This window comes from Eulemur rufifrons, chromosome 12 (genome assembly GCF_041146395.1).
Source record: "Eulemur rufifrons isolate Redbay chromosome 12, OSU_ERuf_1, whole genome shotgun sequence".
In the NCBI taxonomy this organism is placed as follows: domain Eukaryota; kingdom Metazoa; phylum Chordata; class Mammalia; order Primates; family Lemuridae; genus Eulemur; species Eulemur rufifrons.
This window is the reverse complement of record NC_090994.1, coordinates 21,937,968-21,962,737: the sequence shown is the minus strand read 5'-3', so window position 1 is coordinate 21,962,737 and position 24,770 is coordinate 21,937,968. Positions and strand designations below refer to the sequence as shown.

General features: G+C 45.7%; 1 protein-coding gene across 3 annotated transcripts; it reads right to left on the bottom strand.

Annotated features, from left to right (window-relative positions):
* Positions 1-6,012: 6,012 nt before the first annotated feature.
* On the bottom strand, positions 6,013-18,493 carry PLPBP (pyridoxal phosphate binding protein). Of its 3 annotated transcripts, none has more exons than XM_069485262.1 (8): positions 18,353-18,493; positions 16,307-16,414; positions 16,194-16,229; positions 15,601-15,676; positions 10,602-10,734; positions 8,747-8,921; positions 8,219-8,317; positions 6,013-7,492 (listed from the first exon to the last, which is right to left on the bottom strand). In XM_069485262.1, the coding sequence occupies exons 1-8, from the start codon at positions 18,449-18,451 to the stop codon at positions 7,364-7,366; spliced, it is 855 nt and encodes a 284-aa protein (XP_069341363.1). In that variant the 5' UTR covers positions 18,452-18,493; the 3' UTR covers positions 6,013-7,363. The 3 variants fall into 3 exon arrangements, with proteins under 3 accessions (XP_069341363.1, XP_069341361.1, XP_069341362.1); XM_069485260.1 differs by having other exon boundaries at positions 8,747-8,889; positions 10,600-10,734; positions 18,353-18,477; XM_069485261.1 differs by having other exon boundaries at positions 8,747-8,889; positions 10,600-10,734; positions 16,194-16,223; positions 18,353-18,477.
* Between the last annotated feature and the right edge of the window lie 6,277 nt (positions 18,494-24,770).

The window sequence follows — 24,770 nt, the reverse complement described above, 5'->3', positions numbered from 1 at the left end:
CCCCCCACAGGGCTCTAGGTCGAGGAAGGACCCGGTCGTGCTTTCTCGTGCAGGAGGTCATCAGTTCTTTTTCCTAAGACCCGTCAAATGCCCCTTGGCCCCTGTGGCTGATGTTGGGAGAGAGGTGGCCAGAGGAGACCCCCTGGGCCTCCTGTCCTGGGGTCTTCACTCGAGGGAGCCCGGGCGTGTGGCTGGAGTCTGGGTGCCCAGGGCGTGTGTGCCTGAGTATCTGGTTTTGGTTTCGCTCTGGGCTGACTTTGCTGTTTTCACGGCCTCGCCTTCAGTGGAAGCTCGGATGGCCATGTTTGGGCAGCGCGCTGAGGCCTCGCGCCCAGGCTGGTTATGTCAGCTGAGACCGGGAGCGGCCCTTGAGGGGATCTTGTGGGGACCTGGAGTTTCAGTCGCCTCTTGGAGGGTCCCCCTTCCTCCTCGGCCTCAGAGGATCAGGTTTCAGTACGCAGGACTCAGCGGTGTGCCTGACCCTTTTCCACCCACGTTCAGCCCAGGGTGGCCGGGAGCCGGAGAGCGGCTGCTGCCTGAGCCTTCGCTGCGTGCCCGGCTCTGCGCAGGGACGTTGCATGCACGATGCACGATCACATTTAACCTTCGCAGCAACGCGGCGAGGCAGCCACTCCTAAGACCACCCCCTATTTACAGATGAGGAAACTGAGGCACCAAGGGGGTTGAGTACTTGGTGCATGGTAATGTGGCAGGTAAGGAACAGAGTTGAGATTCAAACCCAGACAGACTGGGGCCAGAGTCTAGGGGCAACCCCTGTGGCTGTCTCTGCATTCATATATGTGTACGTGTGTGTTGATGTGTGTGAGTATGTGTGTGTACATGTACGAGAGCATGGTGTGTATGTGTATGATGTATGTATGTGCATATGTGTTAAACATATGTCTATGTGAGCATGGCATGTTTACATATGTGTATGTGTGCATGCATGTGCGTCTGTATGTGCCTGTTTATGTATGCGTGTGTATGAGTGCATGCATGCATGCGTGTGTGTGTGTGTGCCCGAGTGTAGCAGTGGAGCAGTCCCCCACCCCATCACAGCCGTCTACTGTTACTCCCGCAGCGCCTCTCCCTGTAAGCGTGTTCTCACACTCCCTGCATAAAGTCCTCCTGATGACTGGGTTCCTTGAAGTGGGCACAGTGAGGGCCCTGTTCCCCCGTCCCCGCCCCCTGCCCCAGGCTCTGGGCCTCGCTCAGAGGGCCAAACGGCACACTGGCTGCCAGAGCGGGCCTGGGCCCCGCGGGTGAGCAGAGCCATGCCGGGGCCACACTCGGTGCTGGCGCCAGGCCAGTGCCGGTCACAGGGAGGCACACAGAGCCACCTGTGAAGACGCGGGTCCTGGGAGAGGAGGAAGGTGCCCTCACGTGGCCTACAGCTCCTAGCAAGACAGCCTTACGCAGGCAGAGCCACCCGCCACAGGCTCTGCCAAGCGGCTGCCCCTCCAATTTGCACAGGCCCCGAAGTCCCTGCGGTGGCAGCGGCAGCCTTGGGTGCTGGCAAACCCCTGCCTCACCCGACGGGGTGGTCAGAGCAGTAGAGCCAGTCATGGCCACTCAGAGATCTCTGCTTCGGGGCTTTCCTGTCCCCGGTGGTTAGTGGGAGAAGGGATAAGGGAGATCGGAGGGGAAGCAGAGACAGGATACAAAGAGGAAAAAAGGGAGAGATGGTTGGGCCCCCCTGCCTCCCCCGAATCAGGGGACACCCTCCCTTTGTCTCCAGTGTGGGCAGTGCCCGGAGCCAGCAGGAGGACGGAGGGCTACACCAGGCTGGGTGAGAGGGGTGGGGTTCCAGGCCAGAGCGCAGCTCTCTCTGCCCCATGGTGGACGGTGTCGTGGGAGCCCTGGAGGAGCCCTGTGGCCCAGGTCACTCCCTCCCCAGAGCCCCAGCTGTCCCAGCCGGGGAGCTGTTGGCAGAGGCTGCCTCTGCAAACCTCTGGCTTTATCTTCCCCACACGTTGAAACCATCAGGCCCCAGCCCTCCGGCCCTCGGCTGCAGCGGGCCTGGCTCTGTGGGTCAGACAAGGCTGGAGCTCTGTGCTTTCATCCAAACCAGACCTGGCCTCCTCCGGCTCCGAGCCAGGGGACGGGGGGCAGGGGTGGCCCTCGCTCATGCTGCAGTTTCAGAATTTCTAAACTATTGTCCTCTATTTTGATCTCCTCTCTGAAATGCTCACGAGGCACCTTCCACTCTGGGCTCCTCAGTTCCACCCTCAACCTCCACAGGGAATTCTAGTCCGTGCTGCAGGGACGGGGAAAATTCGGGGGGCCCCAGAGTCCCGAGCTGCCCCATCAACGCAGCGAGCGCCTTCGGTGCCTCATGTTCTGGGGAAGTCAAATCAAAGGCAAACCCTGAATTCCTCTTGCTCACGGCCAATAAAAACCTTGCTTCGGTGCCGGCTTCCTTTGCTGAAATCAGATATCTTAGTAATAAACAAGTCCAAACGGCAGGGAAAAGCTCTTGCTTCTTTCTTCTGATTCGTTTCTCTTCCTTTAAAAAAAATGTTCTCCTCTAACAGGATGCCGGCCCCAGAAACTTGAGCACAGAACGGCTGCCTTCTCCTGCCCTGCACCCCAACTCCTCCAGAACCTTCCCCGGGCTCCTGCAGGGGTGGGAGATGGGGCCTGGCTTCCCCAGCACTGGGCGGCTTAGCTCTAAGGCAGGTCGCAGGGGCGCTGGGAGAAGAGGCCTCTCTGCTGCCCGGGGAGAGCTCGTTTCTCAGCCTTTGGCTGCTGGTGGCGGCCAGAAATAGGAGTGTGGACTTAAGACAGTGTCGGACCCCTTTTTTCTAAGGCAACACTTCTAAATTCCCCCCAGTGTACCATGGGGCCGTGCCAAGCCCAGCAGCGTGGGTTTCAGTGTGGAGTCCACAGTTGGGAAGGCCAGCACGGTGGATCTGGAGGCTTCCGAGGGCCCGGTAGGGCGGGAGGCGTTGGGATTTTGCTTCTTGGGTCTTTCTGGCCTTTTCACGTCCACCCTGTCCCGGGCCCCTGCCTGGCCTAGTCCAGTCCCAGGGCGAGTGCAGCTCCGCATGTGACCTGCTGCGAAGACGTGCCCTCCCCCATGCGCTGACATCGCTCCTCTCCCCTCCCAAATAGGTTTTTAAGTGACTTTGCTGTCAGAAGATGCTATTCTGTTTGTTTTTCCTTCTGACACTATCTCTCCAGAGAGTTTCTGGTCAAGAGAATTATGTCGAGGCTGCAGATTGCAGGAGAATTGCGCCTAATGGGGAACAGACAGACAAGACACCTTTCATGTCCAGCCAAGTTTTTTCTTTTTTTTTTTTTTCGGTCCCTCCTCTTTCTCTCTCTCCTACTTCTCATCTTCCCTTTTTGGCTTCAACGCTGGCCCTAGTTTGTGCTTGTTCCTTCGGTACATCTGGTGAATAAGGTCACACATTGATTTTATTTTGGAGATTGGCAGCTGGGGCAGGCTCAGCTCTGAAGTTGGAGACCAGCTCGGCTCCTCGGGAGGGCGGGCCGGGTAGACGCTAGCGCGGAGCTCGCTGGTGTGAACGGAACCATTCCAGAAGGCTCTCGGGCCCTCATTGTGGATTCTGCCCCCTTGTGATCTCAAAGCTCAGGAGCGTGAGCTTATAAAATTTATTTTAAACGCAAGACAGGTGCCAAAAGTTCCTCCCACTGTCCCTACCATGTGCCATTTCAGCCGATCTGTGCCGGATTTTATAGGGGAAAAAGTGTTAGCCCTGAGGTCCCCTGGGGACTCGAAGTGATTATAGAAGAGGAACCTCAGCTTAAGGACGTCTCTCTACCTTGTAAGTGGCTACTTAGCCACACAGAGCCACGGTCTGTACACGTTTTGATGCAAACGTGGAAAGGAAAGCCCTTTTCTTTACCTACGTGCCTCTTGAGGGGAGGGCAGAATAGTAAAACATTTTGGTGGATGGTTTGGATTCTTTTGCCCTTAGTCATGAGGCTGATGTAATAGCATTCAGCTAATTTCATGGCGGACAGTCACAGTTCCCAGAGCAACCCTTTCCAGTTGCACCGCTGACGACATCCCGCTCACTGCAGCCCTTCAGCAATTGGTGGGCGAGTCCTTCCTCCTTAAAAGCTTTGGTAGGAAGCACGGGGCCTCTTCTTTTCTGAAGGTCAGAGATGTCTTGGATTTTAAGAATGTCCTGTCTGACCTCGTTCCTCCTGTTAGTCCAGCCTTGGGGAACGGAATTCTCCGCCCGTCCAGCTCCAGGGAGGGGAAGGGACCCTTTCGCACACTCTGAGCCCCTCGGCCCATGGGATGGTCTGAGCCGAGAGGACGGTGCCTGTGAGGGAAACGGGGTGACGGCAGGGCAGACTCACCCCACCCATGGCTGGGTTTCATCCTCTCCCTCCTCCTCACGCCCACTGCTTGTGGTTTCAAAGTTTGTCTTGCATTAAGATGTGTCAATTCTCAACTGTTGCAATAGACTAAAAAATACATTTCTTTGATGGTAATAAGGCTCTTGAGTTAAAGCTGCTAATCTAAGAACATGCTGCTGCTGGAGGATGGAAGCCAGAGACGGAAGATGCCAGGGTGGTGCAGTGACCAAGCTCTGGGCCTGAGTCGAGTCCTGAGTTGATTTCTTGCTCTGCCACTAACTCATTCTGACCTCAGAGCACCAGAGCTTCTCTGGGCCTCAGGGCCCTTGTCCACAAAGCGGTACAGACAAATCGCTGCCTCTACCCCACCAGCTGACATGAGGGTGGAACGAGAGAATATGAGGCGCCAGCGCTTTATATGACACCTATGTTTAAAGAAAAAGGTAGAAGCGGGGGACACAATTTGAGAATTAGAAGGTTGCTTTAAGAAATATGGTAGAATCTACGAGGAACTTCCCAAGAGAACAAAATCCTGATGGATTATTCGGAGGGCTTTGAGCCTCGCAAACGTTCTGGCGCTGGCTTCAGGGCAGACGAGGCCCAGGCCTTTGACAACACAGCTGCAGAGAGACTTCCGGGCTGCGTGGTGACTCTGGAACGCTGTTCTGACGAAAGTCTGGGAGAAACTCAACCTGCCACTCATCACGTGTAACAAAACACTTGAAGTCACAACTTGGCTCAATTTTCTCTTTGCAAAAGGTTCTGTCCTGCTGTGGAAACACTGGACAGACTTTGGTTTCCTTATCTGGATTTGATTTGACCTCCCCGGGGTTTGCCTTATCTCCAGGCAAGAGTTTTTTTTTTTTTTTGAGACAGAGTCTTGCTCTGTTGTCCCGGCTAGAGTGCCGTGGTGTCAGCCTAGCTCACTGCAACCTCAAACTCCTGGGCTCAAGTGATCCTCCTGCCTCAGCCTCCCGAGTAGGTGGGACTACAGGTGGCCTCCACCATGCCTGGCTAATTTTTTTTTTTCCTATTTTTACTAAGACAGGGTCTCACTGTTGCTCAGGCTGGTTTCGAACTCCTGACCTTGAGCAATCCTCCCACCTCAGCCTCCCAGAGTGCTTGGATTGCAGGCGTGAGCCACCTCACCTGGCCCAGAGAGATCTTTATTGCTCAAATCATTTCAGCTCTCCTGAAGGGTTCTGCAGCCACCCTCAAGTTAGCAAAGAAAGGAGGGAGCTGAAGGTACCTAATGGCTCTGCAAGAGTCACCCGTGTCACCTGGGAAAGCCGTGTCCATTCTGGCCTCCATCTCTGCCTAGCAGGGCAAGTTGCTGGAAGTGGAGCGCCAGCGCTTGCCCCTCAGGTTGGCCAATGTCGCCACCTAGAGGCAATTCGAAAGAATTTCCTGCAGCAAGTAACTTCTACTTCTGTGATTCCCCAAACGTCAATGTTTCACTCTCTCACCCTTGGGAGTTCAGAATCCCTCTCTCACCAGTGGTGTGGCTTTGGCTGTATCCGTGACCGAGGGAAGCCTTCTGCCAGAGCCAGGCTGGCATGATGCCAAGAAATGGGCACAGCTGGTTCCCGCTGGCTCCAGGGCCCCCTCCTGTTACATTCACTCACTACACCAGATCATAAAAAATAAATCTTTTAATTGCTTTGTAATTGGCACAGATGGTGTAATTCAAACTCACATTTTTATTTAATAGACTCTGGCATATCACACCATAGCTTTGAGCAAAACAGTATAGAAGCGATAATGGTTTAAGTTTTACAAAAGTACATTCAGCAGCAGCATCATGATCTGAAAGTGATTTCATAAAATTAAAAGACTGGGCTTGAATAAATAAGAGAAAAAAACCATCTAGAAAATAAACAACAACCCACTGAAGCTATCTGTCACGACTACTGGAGAACTGTGTTCTCTGGTTTTTGACGATCTTGCTACCTTGTTTAACAATCAAGAAGGCTGCAAAATTCTGGCTTAGAAATACAGTGAGGAAGCTATGAATGTGCTTGGAAAGTGCTTCTCAGGAAAAGGAATGTCAAAGCCAGGCCTTGCGGAAACCAAATGCCTCTGCTGGCTTTGAATCTGTCATTTTTCAGGAGTAATGAAATTCACTGGTCTTGGACTTAAAAAGTCATCATAAAAAGGATTATGGTGGGAGAGAGATCACTGAATTCTCATCACTGTAGGTCCCAGAGGAAAAACTCCCAGCCCTGTCTCTTCAGGAGGATGCCAGATAGGCCCAGTCCTATTTATGTCACCCTTGTAATTTCAGCGTCAACACCACAGGGTGGCCGACGACATAAACTCACTTTAGCAACAATTTGTGTTTGGAGGATTAACTTGAGACATTTCCTGACATTACCTGTACTGCCATTCCAGAGTAGAAAATATCTTCACATACCTACTAGCTAGGGGAGAAACTGGGGGCAGAAATCACCTCGTTCCAGAGCAGCAATTTAAACGATTTAGCAGGAGTTTGTAGAGAATTACTAATCATAGGGAATTCCCTTTTCTTTTGTAGAGATGAAGTCCTGCTATATTTCCCAGGCTGGTCTCAAACTCCTAGATTCAAGTGATCCTCCCGGCTTGGCCTCCCAAAGTGCTGGGATTACAGGTGTGAGCCACCGCACCCAGCCAGGGAACTTCCTGTTAAAGTGGGGTGAAAAACAGGAATCCCTCTGAGTTCCATGATGATAGGTACATGAGCAAATTTTAACCTGGAAAAGGCATTCATGGATCGATTTGTGCTCCTGGGCAGAAGTCAACATTGAACTCCAGCCCTTGATTTGGTATCTGCTCTGCAGATACGTCTGAATTTCTTAAATCCAATCCAAAGCCACTGCTTGAAGTGAACTTCCCATGTCAGAGACTAAGTACAGATGGTTTCCATCAATACGGGTAATCGTCAGCGCTCTCTCTCCCGGTCACAGGAGGGCGTGACTGTGCTGTGACACAGGGAATACGAAAATGAAAATCTAGCTCAGTGCATAGTTAGTCTTCTTGGCTGTTCCCTGGCTCAGTGTTCCTGTGCCACCTCCGGGGCCTTCAGGTCTGCTGTGGACTTGTCCGGGGCAGGTTTCTTTGAGTAATCCCGCTCTCCAAAAATGGTGCTTCCTATTCGAACATTGGTAGATCCTACTTCAATCTGTGGGGGAGAAGAGAAAGTGGAGAGGACTGAGTTTAAAATAGTGAAACGTAGCAAATGCTGAAGCTGTGCCTCCGTTCTGGCTCTCGAGAGGCTTCTGTGAAGAATGACAAGTAGATGAAAAAAGTCTCCTTACAACTTCAAGCACAGGATTGAATTCTGCCTTACTTATGAATGCAATGTATTTTTTCACTGTGTTAACAAATACAGTTTTCCAGGAATGCAAGCAAGTTTGTACTGTGGTTTTGGGACTTGATACCAAGTTATTCACTATTCCAGAAGATCATGTTCAAGTTTGAGTTTTCAATCCAGCACACCTGAATCAGTCTGCACGTGCAGCTGCTGCATTTTTGGCGACTCTGTGCCTAAGATTCAGCCTCGGATGCTTCCTCAGGATTTACGGCCACAGAGCCAGGCCCGAGCATTTACATAATGCAATGCCTTTACAAACATCATAGCTTAATTTCTTATTTTCCTTTAGAGTACGCTTAGGGAATTAGATTCAGTTTTTAAAAATTAGGGGATAGGCTATAATTTCTATACATTTCTTTTCAGAAAAGGAGTGGTGTGGGCAACGGTGAGGCGTGAGAACAGCCGAGGGGCTCTGCCGCTGGAGCCCTGCGCTACCCTGAGGCGCCGCAGAGGCCTCTCCGCAGACCTGCTCTCGCTCCAGCCTTGCGGACCCCCGCGCGGGGCGGACAGGGCGCCGGCCGGAAGGCCACTCACCGCGTGCTGGAAGTCCATGGACATGCCCATGCTCAGCTCCACCCGCTCCGGGGGGATGTGCAGCTTCGCACACAGCTCCTCCCGCAGGGACAGCAACACCTGGGGAAAGACGAGTGTGACACCTACTTCATTCCTGCCTTCCCGCTCTGAGTACGTCCCAAAGCGGCTGAAGCCGACCATCTCCGACAAAGATTAAGTATGCCTCAAGGCCTGTCGAAATTTCCAGAAGTTGCCGGAAGGGTTTTTTTGGAAACTATCCCACTTTCAAGAAAACTGCCCTGGAGAGGGTAGTCCCGAGAGAGGAAGAAAGAACCCATTTTCTCTGAAGGCTGTGTTTTAGCCAAGTTCAAACCGAGTTGAGAAAGCTCTGTGGGGTTTTGAGCATCTGTTCTTCCTTTTCCTTCCGAGAGGAGTCAGGAAGAGGGTCAGGATGGCGGCCGAGCAGCACGTGGGTGCCCGTGCCACCGGCGACACCATCTAGCACGCTGCCTATCAGCACACGAGCCGTCTCCCCCGACCCCCCGGTACCTGGAAGTCTGGATTTGGGCCTTGACTAAGATCGTGCCCAAAGCTTCCTATGGTCATCAGCCCCACGAACTCCAGGCTGGGACACTTGGCATTTATGTGCTCCACCACGGCTGTCGTCTCCGAAGGGGGCAGGCCGTGTTTACCTTCACAAAAAGAAAGAGGAGACGTGTATATTGAAACGTCCTGAACAGGCGGAGGAAGGCTCTACTGTCGTCCCTTCCGCGTATCGCAGGAGGCGACTCCCAGGCAGCAGGACCTCTGGAAATAACTTGTCCCCAAGTCCCACACAGTAACTTTGTATTAACATTGGGGACCTTCTTCCATGGTGCGCCCTTCTGGACAGGTTCTGAGTTTCTCAAGAAAGAGCCATAAATTGGATCATTTTTATTCCATCTCAGGAGGACCTTGGCTGAGGACAGACAGGGAGGGGAGAAGAAAAATCCCTGCTTTTCTCAGGACACCAGGAAGACTCATGCTGCCAAGACGCCAGAGGAACCCGAGAATTTTTCTTTCTAAATCTGGTATTTTTATAGCTTTATTAATTTAATAATAGGACTGCAACAAATTTAAAATAAAGTGTATATTAAATAGTTTTGACTATATATATATATTTGCAAAGTTTAACTGAACTTGCTAATTAAGTAGAGGAGGAATCTGTAGCAAATGCTCATTTGTTATGTAGTTATAAGAACTGATACTATCTTGCCCCTGTTCATCACATAGAGACGCCAGGAACACTTAGTTCAATCTTGAATTATGGCAAATTATAGCTAAGTATCAAGAAGTGATGTAATAAAGACTTGATCTGGAGTCAATTTCAGATTTACCTATCTTGATAACATAATGTAGCTACAGTCTGGGTACATGTATACACAATAGTGAAAATTATTAAAATCTACTGAATGCTCACGTGCCGGGCACTTGTGCCAAGTCAAGGGAGCTTTTCATTTAATACAGTAATTCTGTGAGGTAAGTACTCTTATTAGTTCCATTCTAAAGATGAGGAAACTGAGGCACAGGGAGGCTAAGTACCCCCGAGGTTTTCCAAGGCCACACAGCTGCAACCGTGCCCCTGGGATTTGAACTCAGGCAGCCTGACCCAGGGCCTGTCTGGACGACGGAAGCCTGTATGCCGTGCTCCTTCACACTAGGACCTGGTGGGGGCCGGTGCTTTGATGGTTGTAAGCAAATGCTTGGTCTGTAAACATTTATCCTCAACAAACAGCAACACGCGAGTGTACAGAGTTCTGCGCTCACAGCTTTGATTTCAGTACCACACTCAATCCTACCACACCCTCTGAAGTCGGTACAATCATGGCACCGCTGCCAGACGCGGAGGGACAGAGGTTAAGTAACCTCCCCGAGGCTACGACGCTGGGAAGTTACGATGCTCAACCCAAGGTCTGATTAGAGCCAAGCTACTCTTCGCCGTGTCACTCTGCGGATCCAAGCCCCGGGGGGACATTCACTGACTGGGCTCACAGTGATTTTCTTCTATTCTCTCCCCATGTAACGCTAAGCGATTTTTCTAAGACCTGAGAAGTATTTTACATGTAACTTTCAATCCCCTTCAGGAGCGATGGTGACCTGCGGGGATCTGCAGATCAAAGCCACAATCCCCTTCGTGATGTCTCCTCCTCCTCCTCCTCTAAAATTAAGACATAACAAGCCACGATGTACTAAAGAATTACACACAGACTGGCCTGCACGTCATCACGCCATCTAAGCACACACAAAGCAGCGTGTGATTTGTGTCCGTGACCTTACGCGTCGCGTACTTAGGGCCACCACTCTCCCAGAGCGTCAACCGTCCTAAGGGAAGAAAAATCTACAATGTAGGTCTGGTCACTTACTCTCCTCTCCACTGGTGTTAATCTGGACCATAACCTTTAACCGTTCCGGGGAGCCTTTTTTCTGCCAGGAACTGTTCACTTTGTCCGCCAACTTCATAGAATCCACTGTTTCCAGCATGAAGAGATTGGGGACAGCTGTAAGGAGAAAGAGGCGAGGTAGTAGCATTTATCTGCGCTACCGCAGCAAGTACCAGGTAACAAATCTGTGACTTGGTGGCGGGGAATGTATCCTAGGAAAAGAAAAAGACAGTTTTCAGTTCCAATAAGAAAATAAATGTGACCGTTTTACTAGACATAAGTTCAAAGTTCAGACCACCCCTCTAATCAGCAAAAGTGACTAAGGAAAGGGAAACGCCAACACAATCAGGCAGCATACGTATCCACGTGCTTCCAGAAGCTGGTAGCTGGAGATTCCTGAGAGCAGGCCTGGCTGATGAAGCCTCAGTTCGAACAGAAACACAGGTCAAGATGACAGTGAAGAAAGGACAACCAGTGCAAGCCCAAATGCTTCCCTGGCACATCACCGTGTTCTTAAACTTTCTGGGATGGGGTGTTCTTATTCGAAAGGACTCAGAATGACCCACACACTGAAGTCATCAGAGCCGTTTTCTTTTTCAAAGATGTATATGGGAAATGAAGGATCAGCTTTGCCTCACGTAAATAACAACGATGGTGATGGCAGAAGTAGCACCTGTAGCTTTTACTGAACGCTGAAATCTTCCAGGCAGTATGCTAATCACTTCATATGCATTTTTTCTTTTTAATCTTCACGTAGCACTATTATTATCCTCATTTTACAGAAGGGGAAACTGAGGCCCAGAAAGGCAAAAGTTTATTCAAGATTACAAAATTAATAATAGGTGTGATTTGAGTTGAACTGTAGCAAACTGACTTCATATTCTTTTTTTTTTTCCTTGAAGATAGGGTCTTGCAATGTTGCCCAGGCTGGAGTCTGGAGTGCAGTGGCTATTCACAGGTGCGATCATAGTGTACTACAGCCTCAAACTCCTGGCCTCAAGCAATCCTCCCATCTCAGCCTCCCAAGCAGCTGGGACCACAAGTGCATACCACTGTGCCTGGGTTGACTTATTAATACTATTCTTAATACTGAATTTGGGCTCAGGCTGACTTGCTTAAAAAAAAAAAAACAAACACATACATTTTAACAAGTGACAAAAAGTATACATGCTTGTTGTAACAAAAAAAAAAACATTAAGCAATATAAAAGCATATGCAGTAGAAAGTCAAAGGCCTTCACCCTACAGGATACCACTATTACCTTTGGAATGAGAATTTTTCTAGATCTATTTCAGTGTATCTTCATTCAACCAAACACACACACACAAATGCATAATTTCTTGTTATTCTGTTTTTAATAACATAAATTGGATCACACTAAAGATACTTGGGGTTGCTTACTTCCAATTAGCAATATATATTTGAGATTTTTTCATATCAATACCACAGACAGATTCATTGGGACTTTAAAAAAAACTGCACTATTCTACAGAACAGAGGATCACAATTTACTTAACTATTCCTCTTGCTAATGGACATTAGATTGTTTCTTATTTTTTTAATACAAAAACAAACTTAGGTATAGAACTTTGTGCATATATATTTCTACAGGATACATGAGTTCCCAGAATTGAAATTACTAGCTAATGAGGAAGTCTAATTTAAATTGTATTGGATATTACCAATTTGTCATCCAAAAGACCTTTGCATTTTAGAATCTTCCTGATAAGGTGTGAGAATACTGATTTATTCATCCATTCAAAATACTGGATAATAGCTGTCTTTTTCATTTTTCACAAATCTGGTGGGTGAAAAGTAGAATTTATTATTTTGTATTTCCCTGATTGAGGCTGAACATTTTTCACTTGATTACTGGCCTTTTGTGCTTTTTCCCTTTGTAAATTGCCTGTTCTTGGTTTTTGCCTATTTTTTTCTTATAGATTTAAAAAAAGATTTGTAGCTCTTTACATATTCTGGACATTAATTTCTTCTCCCCTTTTAAAATATTATTTCTCTTCTACTCTGTGCTTCTCTTTTGCTTTGATATGCAGAAAGCTTTAATTTTTGAGTAATCAAATCTACTAGTTGTTTTTCTTTTATGGTTTCTAGATTTTATGTCATGCTTAGAAAAGCCCTTCTCTAAGTCCAAGAAAATAAAAATATTGTCCTACACTTTATTCAATACTTTTATAGTTTTGATTATTAAGTTAAGATTCTTTAATTTGGCTGGAATTTACACAGCGAGGAAGAAGATCTCTCAAATAAACAGCTGATTGTCCTACTTGCCATTTGTTCAATATAAATAGGCTCCCCACTTTTCTCACTCCCAATATGAAATATCTTAAAACTAGCCAGGTGCAGTGGCTCAGGCCTGTAATCCCAGCACTTCGGAAGACAGGTGGGAGGATTGCTTGAGGCCAGGAGTTTGAGATCAGCCTGGGCAATACAGTGAGATCCTCGTCTCTATAAAAAATATACCAAAAAAAATTAGCTGGGTGTGGTGGTGCACTCCTGTAGTCCCACAGCTACGTGGGAGGCTGAGGCAGGAGGATCACTTGGGCCCAGGAGTCTGAGGTTGCAGTGAGCCATGATGATGCCATAATATGACCCTATCTCAAAAAAAAAAAAAAAAAAAAAGAAAACGAAAGCTAGAGATCAATGTCCCTCATGAGTATAAGATACAAAAATTCTAAGCAAAATTTATTAATAATAAATCAAATGCAACATTAAAAGGATAATACTTCATGACCAAGTAGGGTTTATCCCAGGAATGCAGGATTGGTTTAACATTTGAAAATCAATAAATGTGATTTGACATGTTAACAAACTATAAAAGAAAAACTATGTGGTTATTTCAATATATTAAAAGAATGTGGGCCAGGCGTGGTAGCTCACGCCTGTATTACCATCACTTTGTGAGGCCAAGGTGGGAGGATTGCTTGAGGCCACAAGTTTGTGATCAGTCTGCACAACATAGCGAGACCCTGTCTCTACAAAAAATAAGAATAATTAGCAGGGTGTGGAGGCGTGTGCCTGTATTCCCAGCTACTTGTGAGGCTGAGGCAGGAGGATTGCTTGAGCCTAGAAATTTGAGGCTTCAGTGAGCTGTGATGGCACCACTGCACTCCAGCCTGGGCAATACAGTGAGACCCCGTCTTAAAAAAAAGAAAAGAATTTGATAAGTTCAACATCTATTTCTGATAAAATTTCTCAGCAAACCAGGATTAGAAGGGAAATTTCTCCTTCTAATAAAAGGACATGCAAAGACCCCACCACATATCTGTTATTAATAGAATGGCTAAAATTAAAAACTACCATACTAAGTGTTGGCAAGGATGTGGAGGAACGTGAACATCGCTGGTGGGAATGTAAAATGGCACAACCTCTTTGGAAGAGTTTGGCAGTTGCTTAAAAAGTTAAACATACATTAGTAAGTACAGAGTTTCAGCTGTGCAAGATGGAAAAAGTTCTGCGGCTGTATGGCAGTGAGGGCTGCAGGATAATGTGACTATACATAATGCCACTGAACTCCGTGCTTAAAACTGGCTAAGATGGTAAATTTTATGTTATGTGTATTTTACTGCAACTAATAAAAAATTAAACATACACTTATCATGTGATTCAGCCATTCCACTCAAAGGTATTTATCCCAAGAGAAAACTAAATATATGTCCATACAAAGACTTATACGCAAATGTTCACAGCAACTTATTTGTAGTAGCCAAAAAAATAGAAGTAACCCAAATGTTCATCAACAGGTGAATAGATAGATAAATTGCGATATATTTTCACAATGGAATACTACTGAACAATAAAAAAGGAACAGACTATTGATACATAAACGAACAAGATGAATCTCAAACTAATTACGTTGAGTAAAAGTCAGACAAAGAGAGTACGTACTTCCTGATTCCCTTTAGATAAAACTCTAAATAATGTAAAACTATCTACAGTAACAGAAAAGCAGGCAAGCAGTACTTGAGGAAGAGGAGCAGGAGAGATGGGATAGAGAATTTTAAAGGGATGGGAGGAAACTTTTGGGGTGACACGTATGTTCATTACTTGGATTATTGTGATAGTTTCGAACATACCTATGTCACAAACATAGCTCAAAACCCATCAAACTGTATACTGTAAATATGTGCAATCTGTCAATCATACTTTAAGAAAGCTGTTTTAAAAAAATAAATACAGATTCAATTTTGACATCTTGAGAGAAGTAAGTGCAGTTACTCAAGATCTCCACATGTCACTGTCATACGGTTAAGTCTTTCTGTAGTTAATTCTAGGTTTTACTTGTTTTACTGTAGATTATTTCATTTTATTATTGTATATTATTATTATTATTATTATTATTTTTTTTTTTTTTTGAGACAGAGTCTCACTCTGTTGCCCAGGCTAGAGTGAGTGCCGTGGCGTCAGCCTAGCTCACAGCAACCTCAAACTCCTGAGCTCAAGCGATCCTCTTGTCTCAGCCTCCCGAGTAGCTGGGACTACAGGCATGCACCACCATGCCCGGCTAATTTTTTCTATATATATTTTTAGCTGTCCATATAATTTCTTTCTATTTTTAGTAGAGATGGGGTCTCGCTCTTGCTCAGGCTGTATTGTATATTATTATATTTTATTTACTACAGCCTTTTATTTGAAGGGAAAAGGACAAAAATGTCTCCTTTTCTAGTTAAAACAATTTATGGGCTATAAGTCCTTATAATTTATCTGGAAGACCACCAAATAATTTGAAAGATCTCCGAATAATAATTAACACGAGAGAGGGTAGTTTCCAAGTATATATAACTAGCCAACTATGAATTCATTCTGTTTCTGGTGTTATATTAAGAACTAAGATTTTGCTAAAAGAAACTTGGAAACATAAATGTTGAATTCAGTATAGTCTAAAAGTTGCTCTCTCTTCCACAGAGGGTAGTTTAAGTAATACAGTGATAGAGCAATTTTGTCTTCACATTTAGAGTTTTATCTTACCCATCAATTTATTGACATTTTGTTTCTGTAGGTGGCCAATGAAATGCCATTTGATCTCAGGACACGAAGACAGAATCTGAAGAGAAAAAAGTAACCATTTTTGACTCAGGTTTCATGAAGGCCTCGTCAGCTCAAACACCTTGCACGCTCCCTGTGACCTTTTCCATCTATGCTCAGTTCCTTAGATGTAATAACCCAGTATCACCATCTCTAGCCAGCCTCCTAATCAGGTGAAAGGATTCTGAGAAAAAAAATCTAAGGTTTCTGTTTCGTTTCTCTTCCTTGTTCCCATCAACTCTCTCCATCTTTCAGCTATCACCCATCAAGGATGAACTAGTTTAAGCTTTCAAATTTCAAAAGGACCCGAGATTATAGCAAGTCCCTAAAACCACCCTTTCCAAACAGCCACAAATGAGAAAACTATGGTCTGAATAAAGAAAGAAAATCTAGCTGAGAGTTATTTGGGGCTCAGGGTGAAAGCAGACAATTCTACCCCCAGCCCAACCTCCTGCTCTAAAACTCAACCACCAATATGGGTCTAAACTGAAGAGCCAAGATTTAATAAAAACTAAAGAATTCAGCTAGCCACTTACTTTAGGATTTGATGCTTTTTCTAGCAGTTCCTGAACCTAAAAGGTAAAAACAGAACAAATCAGAAGCCTGGCAATCATGATGCTTCCAAAGGCACTTGGGAAAGGGCTCTTACATAGTTCTCTCCAAAAGTGCGCTGGCCATGGTTGTAGGCCTCGATCACCATGTCTGCAGGCTTGGTTTTGCTGACTGCTACCAGCCGGGGCTGGATGGCTGGGAGATCCTGCCAAGAAGGGAAGAGCCACGTGAATATTATCCCAATAAGTCCCATAGGATGGATCTCAACTTGATATTTGGCAAGATTCATTTTTCTGATACTGCAGGCAGATCGGTATCAAATTGTCGTGATCAATGCATGGAATCTCTATATGCGTGGAATCTCAATCTAACATGTTAGCTACCACCTTCATATCTAACAGAGTACATTTCTCCCTCAGGAGAGTCAGGCAAGTGAAAGCAGTTATCTCCCTACAGTGTGGTGTTTCACCGACTGCACCACCTGGGGTGTCACTCCAGACCCACTGAACCTGAATCTCCGGGGCTGGGGTCCAAGAATCCCCCTTTTAACAAGCTCTCCAGATGATTCTCACGCATACCAGTGTGGGAGGTTTAAAAATCACTGTATTAGAGAAGGCAGCAGTCTCTGATTAGATGGGAGGCCACTTCTGGCTTCTGAAACCACAAGGTCAACAGTTTTAAAAACTCATTCTCGTCCTGGGACAATTACTGCCCCCTACACTGTAAAAGAGACTGGCCTAGGGTAACTATGTAATTGATTGTTCAGTCTAGGAATCAAGAACAAGTGGCACAACTAAGACTGGGACACAGAAAATTCTGGACTCAGGATTAGACCTATCTGACATCCTCCCATGGTCACGGCCTAAACAGCAGGGGTTCCCTGCGTTCTGCTGCATCCAAATGCACACAGAAGCAGTAAGCGAAGAGACTTATTCATCCCTGCATAGTTCGGTCTTCAGGTGCTCCATCACCCCTAGGAATTGTCACAGAATCACAGTATGCTCAAGCACCTGAAGGAGTCAGGTCAATCAGCAAGATGTCGCCTTTCCCTTCCAAGGAGCTGCAGTACCAGCTTCTTTTATGAGATCATGGCATGACTCTTAGGATTATGTCAATGAATTGATCATTTCCAGAGAGAAAAGTGGAACAGGCAGCCCATCTGCCTGAGAATTCCCCTGAAAGAGAACCTCCTAGAGTGATGTTTCTTAAGGGAATCCCTAGATTTTTGGGGGAGAATCACTGAGAATCATAGAACATTAATGCCAGAAGGGAGCTTAGAGCTTTCCGAGTTCATCCCACTGCATGTGCACGGAGGAAAATGAGGGCCAGCGTAGTGAAGTGACTTGTTCAAGGTAACATACTGAGTAGTCAAGGAAAGACTATAATAGAGGTCTTCTGTCCAGCATTCTGAGCTCTGATACCATAAACTTGATCAGAGAAACCTTTGACCTCTCTGTCCAGGTCTGTCTCATTCCACACCATTCAGCTTAAACTTGTACTGAGGGGGACAGATTTTGATTCTTGGGCTAATAAAAGTCCAAGACCAGGCAAACTATATATAAGCAAAAGAAAATAATCTCCCCTTAACCTGCTTGGGGTTGGATGTCAGACAGCTCCCTCCCGCCCCTGCAGCTCCGGTGCCCGCCAAGTCCGGCCAATCCGCCCTCACCTTGGCCTACAGGTGGAACTGCTATTTCTGAGCACCACTAGCTGTCAGACACTGCCACACACGTGATCTCGGGCGGATCTGGTCTTCTCCGGGTGCTCTTCATTAGAGGTCTTTTCTTGCTGCCTGGGGGCACAGGCTTGGCCCTTCTCAGGGTCCGCCAAGGCTGTCGATCGCTACACGAAGCGACGGGCAAATGGCTACGGTGCCCGGACACCGGTCATTTTCCCGAGGTGGCGGGTACCTTCTGCTCCAACTGAGCCAACCTCCATAAAACCTAAGAGACTCGTGGCCAGGTGGCCGAGGAAATCCTACGCTAGGCTTTCGGGGGCTCCGCAAGCCCCGCCGACGCCTCGGCGGCCGACGGCCCCGCCCCTCCGGGAGACCCCTCTGCGTCACCGTGACGGCCCATTCCCACGCAATTGTCCCTCTCCGCAAAGCGGCCGCCCACCGTGCCCACGCGGGCCCCTTGCTCACCCGCGGCCGCCGCGCTACCGCCTGCTGCACGCGCTCGTTCACTGCCCGCAGCGCGACCCCGATTCCTAACTCCGCAGACATGCCGCCAGCTCTCCACATCCCCCGGAGACCGACGCCGAGCCCCAGAGCCCTGGAGTCCCCGGGCTGAGACCACTTCCGGCCCCGCCCAGCTCACAACGCGCGGCCCACTCACCGCTCACGACCGAGCCGGCCCACCCAATCGGCACGCAGGCAGCGCGGGGGCGGGCTCGGAGGGGGCTCCGCGGGGCGCCCCGCGGCGGCGGCCATCTTGGGGAGGTCGCCCACGGGCGCGGCGGGGCTCCGGGCCCCGAGACTGAAGCCGGAACCCCAAGTTCTCCGCGCCAGGGCCCGGGGCCGCCACGTGGGTCTTCTCCCTCCCGCCGCCTGAGCCGCCGCGCCGCCCTGGCCCTCAAGGGACTTTTCTGAGGCAAAACCCACATTCTGCTCTCGGGGTCCTGTTCTCTTTCAAAATGCCTTACAGGGGTTGCCCGTCCCTGGCTTGCAAAGAGCTGTGAACTGAAATTTCTGGGGGACAGGGACCGGGATTAGAAGCCGCTAGAGCGGGAGGCGTGGCTTTCAGTATGCCAGAGGATTCTCGCGAGGACTCGCGAAGCGATGTAAAAGAAAACGCTTCCCAAAGACATGGTTCAAATGCATGGCTTCTACGTTGTCGTCCTTTAGACCAGTGCTGTCCAATAGAAATATAACGCGATCCACATATGTAATTTAAAAACGTCTCACAGGCACATAGAATAATATGTTAACGTTTTATTTAAGCCAATATATCCAAAGAAAGATTCAACGTGCAATTAACAGAAAAACGGAATGAGATATTTTACTTCTTTTTAAAATGGTACCTCATTTCTGAAATCTCTGCATGGGCTGTCTATGTTTCAAGTGGCTACCTGTGGCCAGTGCTACCTTAGAGGGGGGCACGGGCAGCTTTAGACAGTCCAGCTCTAGCATGAGCTCAGTACACACTGCAGTTCGATCCTTGAGCCTCCTGTGTGTCCAGCCCTATGGGCAATATGGTTATAAACTTGAGGCGGAGCCAGACTAAATTTAATAGTCAGATGGTGAAACAGCAGGTGCCGCCGGCAAGTAGAAAGAGATCAGTTTTGTTAAGGAAAGCACTTTGGGCTGTAATTACTGTTGAAAAATTCTCAAACATTAATTCAACTTAATGAAATGGGATGCTATTATGTTAGAGAAAGGGCTACAGTTTGTTCTCCAGGTTTTCTTGTCTTGAGGTGACTGGGCTTACTTAGAGCCTTCTGGAAAGAAGGGGCAGTATCCTTGCTCTATTCTCTCATACCTTTTTCCACACTCCAGGAGCAGACATTTAAATTCACATGTTCTGCTCTGGGAAAATCATGTTGAGCAGAACCTCAGGTCCTTGCTGTAAGGGACTACTTTTTGGGAAGTCTCTGGCCATTTACTGTGGTACACATAACTGGGTTATCTGTAAAGCAGGATTGCTGAAGACATTATGAGTAATTGTGTTCAAATAAAATGTCTCTGGTCTTGATACATTTCTACTCCAAAAAAACGTGATAAAAATTTAAAAATGACCACAACAATCTTTCATGGTGTCAGCGTAACAGCTGTTTGCTGTAGAGATACAAAGTTGGAAGGAGTTAGCCAGCAGTAAGTGGTGTGACGAACAAAGGAGATCGTGGTAAAGGGATGTGTAGAGGAAGGACTGGGTGAGTATGAAATATAATACTTTAAGAGAGACGCTATTTGGAAAACATTCCAAAACCACATATACCTCACAGATCTATGGAATGTATAGTCCAGGTGACAGTAATCCTGGTGATAAGTAGTCACCTGACATGACAAGTCATTGTGACAAGTAGTTGTACTTTTTCATTTAATTGATCAGGTCTCTCTTTGAATTACAGGCAAGGTCATCTTCCCATCCCCTTATCCATTTATTGAGGCCCTACTCTATCAAGGAATCCTGGGAAAGACTAGGATGGCTTTATTGTAGATTTCTTTCTTTCTTTTTTTTTTTTTTTTGGAGACAAGGTCTTTGTTGCCTGGGGCTACAGTGCAGTGGCATTATCATAGCTCACTGCAACCTCAAACTCCTGGGCTCAAGTGATCCTCCTGCCTCAGCCTCCCAAGGTGCCAGGATTATAAGTGTGAGCCACCTGCCCTAGCCCACTGTGGATTTATTTCTAAGATACTTTTCATCTCTAACATTTTATGAAATCTTATGAAAATGGAAGTGGAGACAAAAAGATCACGGTGACCCCAGTCCCACGATTGTTTCACATTCTAATTTCTTTACTTTGTAGTTGTACTTTTGAACCAATTTTATTTCACTTTTTAATTTCCTCTTATTTTCTTTTTTAGTTCCTTTTCTTCTTCCTGGGACATCAACTGTCCAATTTAATCTTTCATTCTCCCCTACTACCTAATCTTGAACAATCCAGGTCCAAAATCCCTTCATCATAAGTAATTGTCTTTAAATTGCTTCAAAAATTTGCAAGGACAAAGGGGAAAAGAGAAATTGATTAAAAAGCCAAATACCCAGAGGAACAGATTTTATAAATGATCTAAAGCCTAGTATACTTATTCACCATAAATGCCATCAAGCTATTAAAACATTCACCTCTGCAGTCCAAGGCCCTGCATTATGAGAAAAACATATATGGATTTGAAAATTGTTTCCTTCTGAGCCTACTGTGATTCTTTTGGGGGGATTAAAAAAAAAAGATAAAATAATAGAAAATTACTGTTGCCTGGTTACTTAGCTCTGAAGAGAAATGGAGAAATAATGCCCGTGTCCCAGTTTAAATGAGTTCGGGTAGAGTAGCCCATGACAGCTATCCCTTTGCAAACATGCTGTCACATTTGGCTTTTGAAATGTCAATACAGATTCTAGAACCCTGGACCTAAGAAGGACCTTTAGAGATCATTTGATCTTTCATATAGAAAGAATGACATTTAAACCATCCCAAATAGCACAGAATCTTCCCAATTTCTGAAGACCATCAGAGAAGAAATGTTATCCATGCTAATCCCTGGATTTATTTATTTTCTATTTGCAGATAACTACTTCTCCTCAATTCAAACTTTAGCCAGCCTGATCTTAAGTAAATTCTTTTAAGATACTCCATTCTTCAAGCTAATTTCCTCTTCTTTGGTCCCTGGGAGCTAAAGAATAGCTAGCTGACCATTGTGCAACTTTTTATAAATGTGAAGTTGTTAAATTTCCCTTTTGCCTTTCTGGGGTCAACTCATGAGCTTTATTTCTTAACTACTTTTTCCCCCCAAAAGGTTTTAACATTGTTTTCTTTCTAGCTTTTCGATTTTTTTTTTTTTCTTAATTGGAACCCAAAACTGGACAATTCTTCTCCCCACGGCCAAACCAGCTTATTTTCTACATGCTACATTTCCATGGAGGTATGTATTCTAATACTGTGTTTGCTGCACTGCAGTGTCGTTCCCTTCTTCCTCTGTGTGCTATCCTATTTGTAGTTTTATTTTTCATATTCGTTTGCCTTTCCATTTGTGATACCCGCTTCATAGTTGTGTGCTATCTAGCCTGTTTTCCCAGATTGAAAATAAGTTATTTTTGAACATAAACATGCTGGGCACAGTGCTAAAACCCTTCATAGGCATTATTTCATATAATCCACTCAACCCATTTTATAGATAAAGAGACTGAGGCTCAGAGAGGTTAAAAAACTTATTCAAGACCACACACCTAGAAAGTAGTAGAGCAGGGATTTGAACTTAGGCGGTCTAACTCCAGTAACTATATTCTTAACTTACCTATTCAATTATATTAATAAGTTCCTATTATTTATGTAGGAGGTTCTCAAATCCATAGAGAGAGATTGGGAACCCCATTAAAAAATCTGAGAAAGCCTGAGCTAGGGTTGCTGGACTTAACAAATAAAAATACAAGATACCCAGTTAAATGTGAATTTCAGATAACAACACATTTTACTTTAGCATAAGTATGTCTCATGCAATATTTGGGACAACCAGTACTTACACTAAAAATTATTTCTCATTTATCGTAAATTCACATTTAACTGGGCATCCTATATTTTATCTGGCAACCCTGGGCTGGGCAGCTTTCCCGAGCAGAGACTGAGACTTCCCCACTGAACTGATATAACAATGAGTTTTGGGTCAGTTGAAAATATCTCTCCTTTGAAGCAGAATTGCAGTGGTGTATGAATTGTTTAAAATGATAAATCTCCATAACACCTACCAAGAATTATGCCATGTTCACAAATTGGTTTTTTATTGTTTCTATACTGATAACGTGGATAAATTTTCATCTGAATATATTTTTAGGGAGATCTTGTACTTAACTCACTAGTCAGGTATGTTTTATTTCTTTATATCGCCTATCCTAATATTAGCTATTGCTAAATTTCACTTTAATAAAAAAGTAAATACAAAGACTCATTTTATTTAGTAAGACTGAAAATAAAATGAAGACATAAATTCACATAAGACCGTTAGTGTTGTACAAAACAATTCCTCCAGCTATTAATTCAAGACAATGAATCCAGCAGTATCATTTATAGGATTATTACTAAAACAAGAATCATTTCTGTTACAAATGGGGGGGTCATTACACCCTTGGGGCTCTTTGAAAGTAGAATTAGTTTGACTATCCAATCACCAGACTATACAAAAGCAGAAATAAAAAGGAATGGAAATACAAGCACAAAATGATTGGCTATTACCTCTTTCATAAGCAAACAACAAAAACAGTGGCTAGAACTCTATTGAATAGCACTAAAGCAGTAGTGGTTAAGTTCATAGACACAGTAGCCACTGGCCGAAATACAGTTTATCTTCAAACTTAAATAGACAAAGTCAGTAAATATTACCATCTTACTTTCACTATTTACTCACTTTAAATGGTAAAGTTACCAGTATTGACACATACACAGATCCATGGAAACTGCTAAAGATCATTTGTAAAACATCTCATCTCTTTTTTTGGATCAATATATTGCTAAGATTCTTCCAGTGAACCCCCTGCCCCCACCTTAATATGATCACAGAGCCCTCCAAATCTATTTTATTTTAGTTATACAAAAATTATTAATAAACTTTGGCTTCCTTGCAAACATTCTGTCCTTATATTAAAAAGTGATTAAAAACAGTACCGTATATGAATTGCTTCTGCAAAGTTTAATGAGAAACATTCAACCAAGGTGACTTTTCCTTGGAAAATCCTACAAAAACTGAATTTTATAAACAGTTACTTATTTTGATAGAAGTTCCATTTATAAATAGCAGCCATTACTTCACTGTCTACAAAACTGTAGGCTGTCACATTTTACGTGTTTAGAATTCAAATGTTTTAAGATCAGATTTTCTAGTAAGTGTTAAAAAAACAAAGTCACACAGACGGATGGGTTCAATGTCATATGCTAAGGAAATAGCTGACTTCCATGATTTTACTGTTCAGACGGGTACAGACAACCATTGGATTTACACTAATGGGTAACAGCGACATTTATATTTTTTGTTTAAAGAGGAAGTGACGTTGACATGGAGGGGCAGCTGTAGCAGGACTTTACTGAGGGTCTTTTGTGGTCAAGGGATGAGCTATCACAGGACGTTAGTACCCCAGGGGCTTTCAAGTTGAGAACCTGAGCAAAGCGTACTGGTAGAGGCCGAGATAGCCCGCTCCTGATTCTACTGTGGCAGACTGGTGTCTTCTGAGGCCCAGGCAGCAAGAGCTCAGAGCAGAAGGAGCAAACACATCTGTGATCAGGGAATGCTGGGCATGTCACGTTGCGCCTAGCAAGTGATCAATGGATTCAAACAGGAGGAGGATGAATATATCTTAATCATGGCGACCCTATGCTGATCTTGGGAAACTGACCACTTTCTCAAGGACTCTTGGGCACATGAAAATCCGTCAGTCCCAGGAACATCTTGCTGCCTGCACGAAGTGTGACCAGGACCTGTGGTTGGAGGATTCTAAGTCCCAGGAATTAGAACAGAGAAGGGCAACATTTGAAGCAAGGGGAGTTAACACTGTATCTTTCTAGGCAGGCTAAAAGCTCCCCAAACTCCTAAGCAAGCTGGCCCAAGTTCTGGGACCATTCAATAAACCAGTAGTCTGGGCATGGGACCAAAAATGGGGTGGGGATTGGTGCCAGAACGTATCCTTCACAGTATTCACCTTCGGAAGAGGGGTACGGTAGGAGTTTTGGGGGCGTGGGGTAGCTAATAACAAGGCCAAATCCTAAGCCAGAGCTGCTCATGGAAGGTACCGATATGGTTATTAGTTTACTCCAGACAGCCGCCTTCCACTTACCACTTCTGTACACAACTCCTGGGCTACATCAGATGGATCCCCCTGCCCACACTACCCCAACCCCAATTTCAGGATATAAAAAAAACC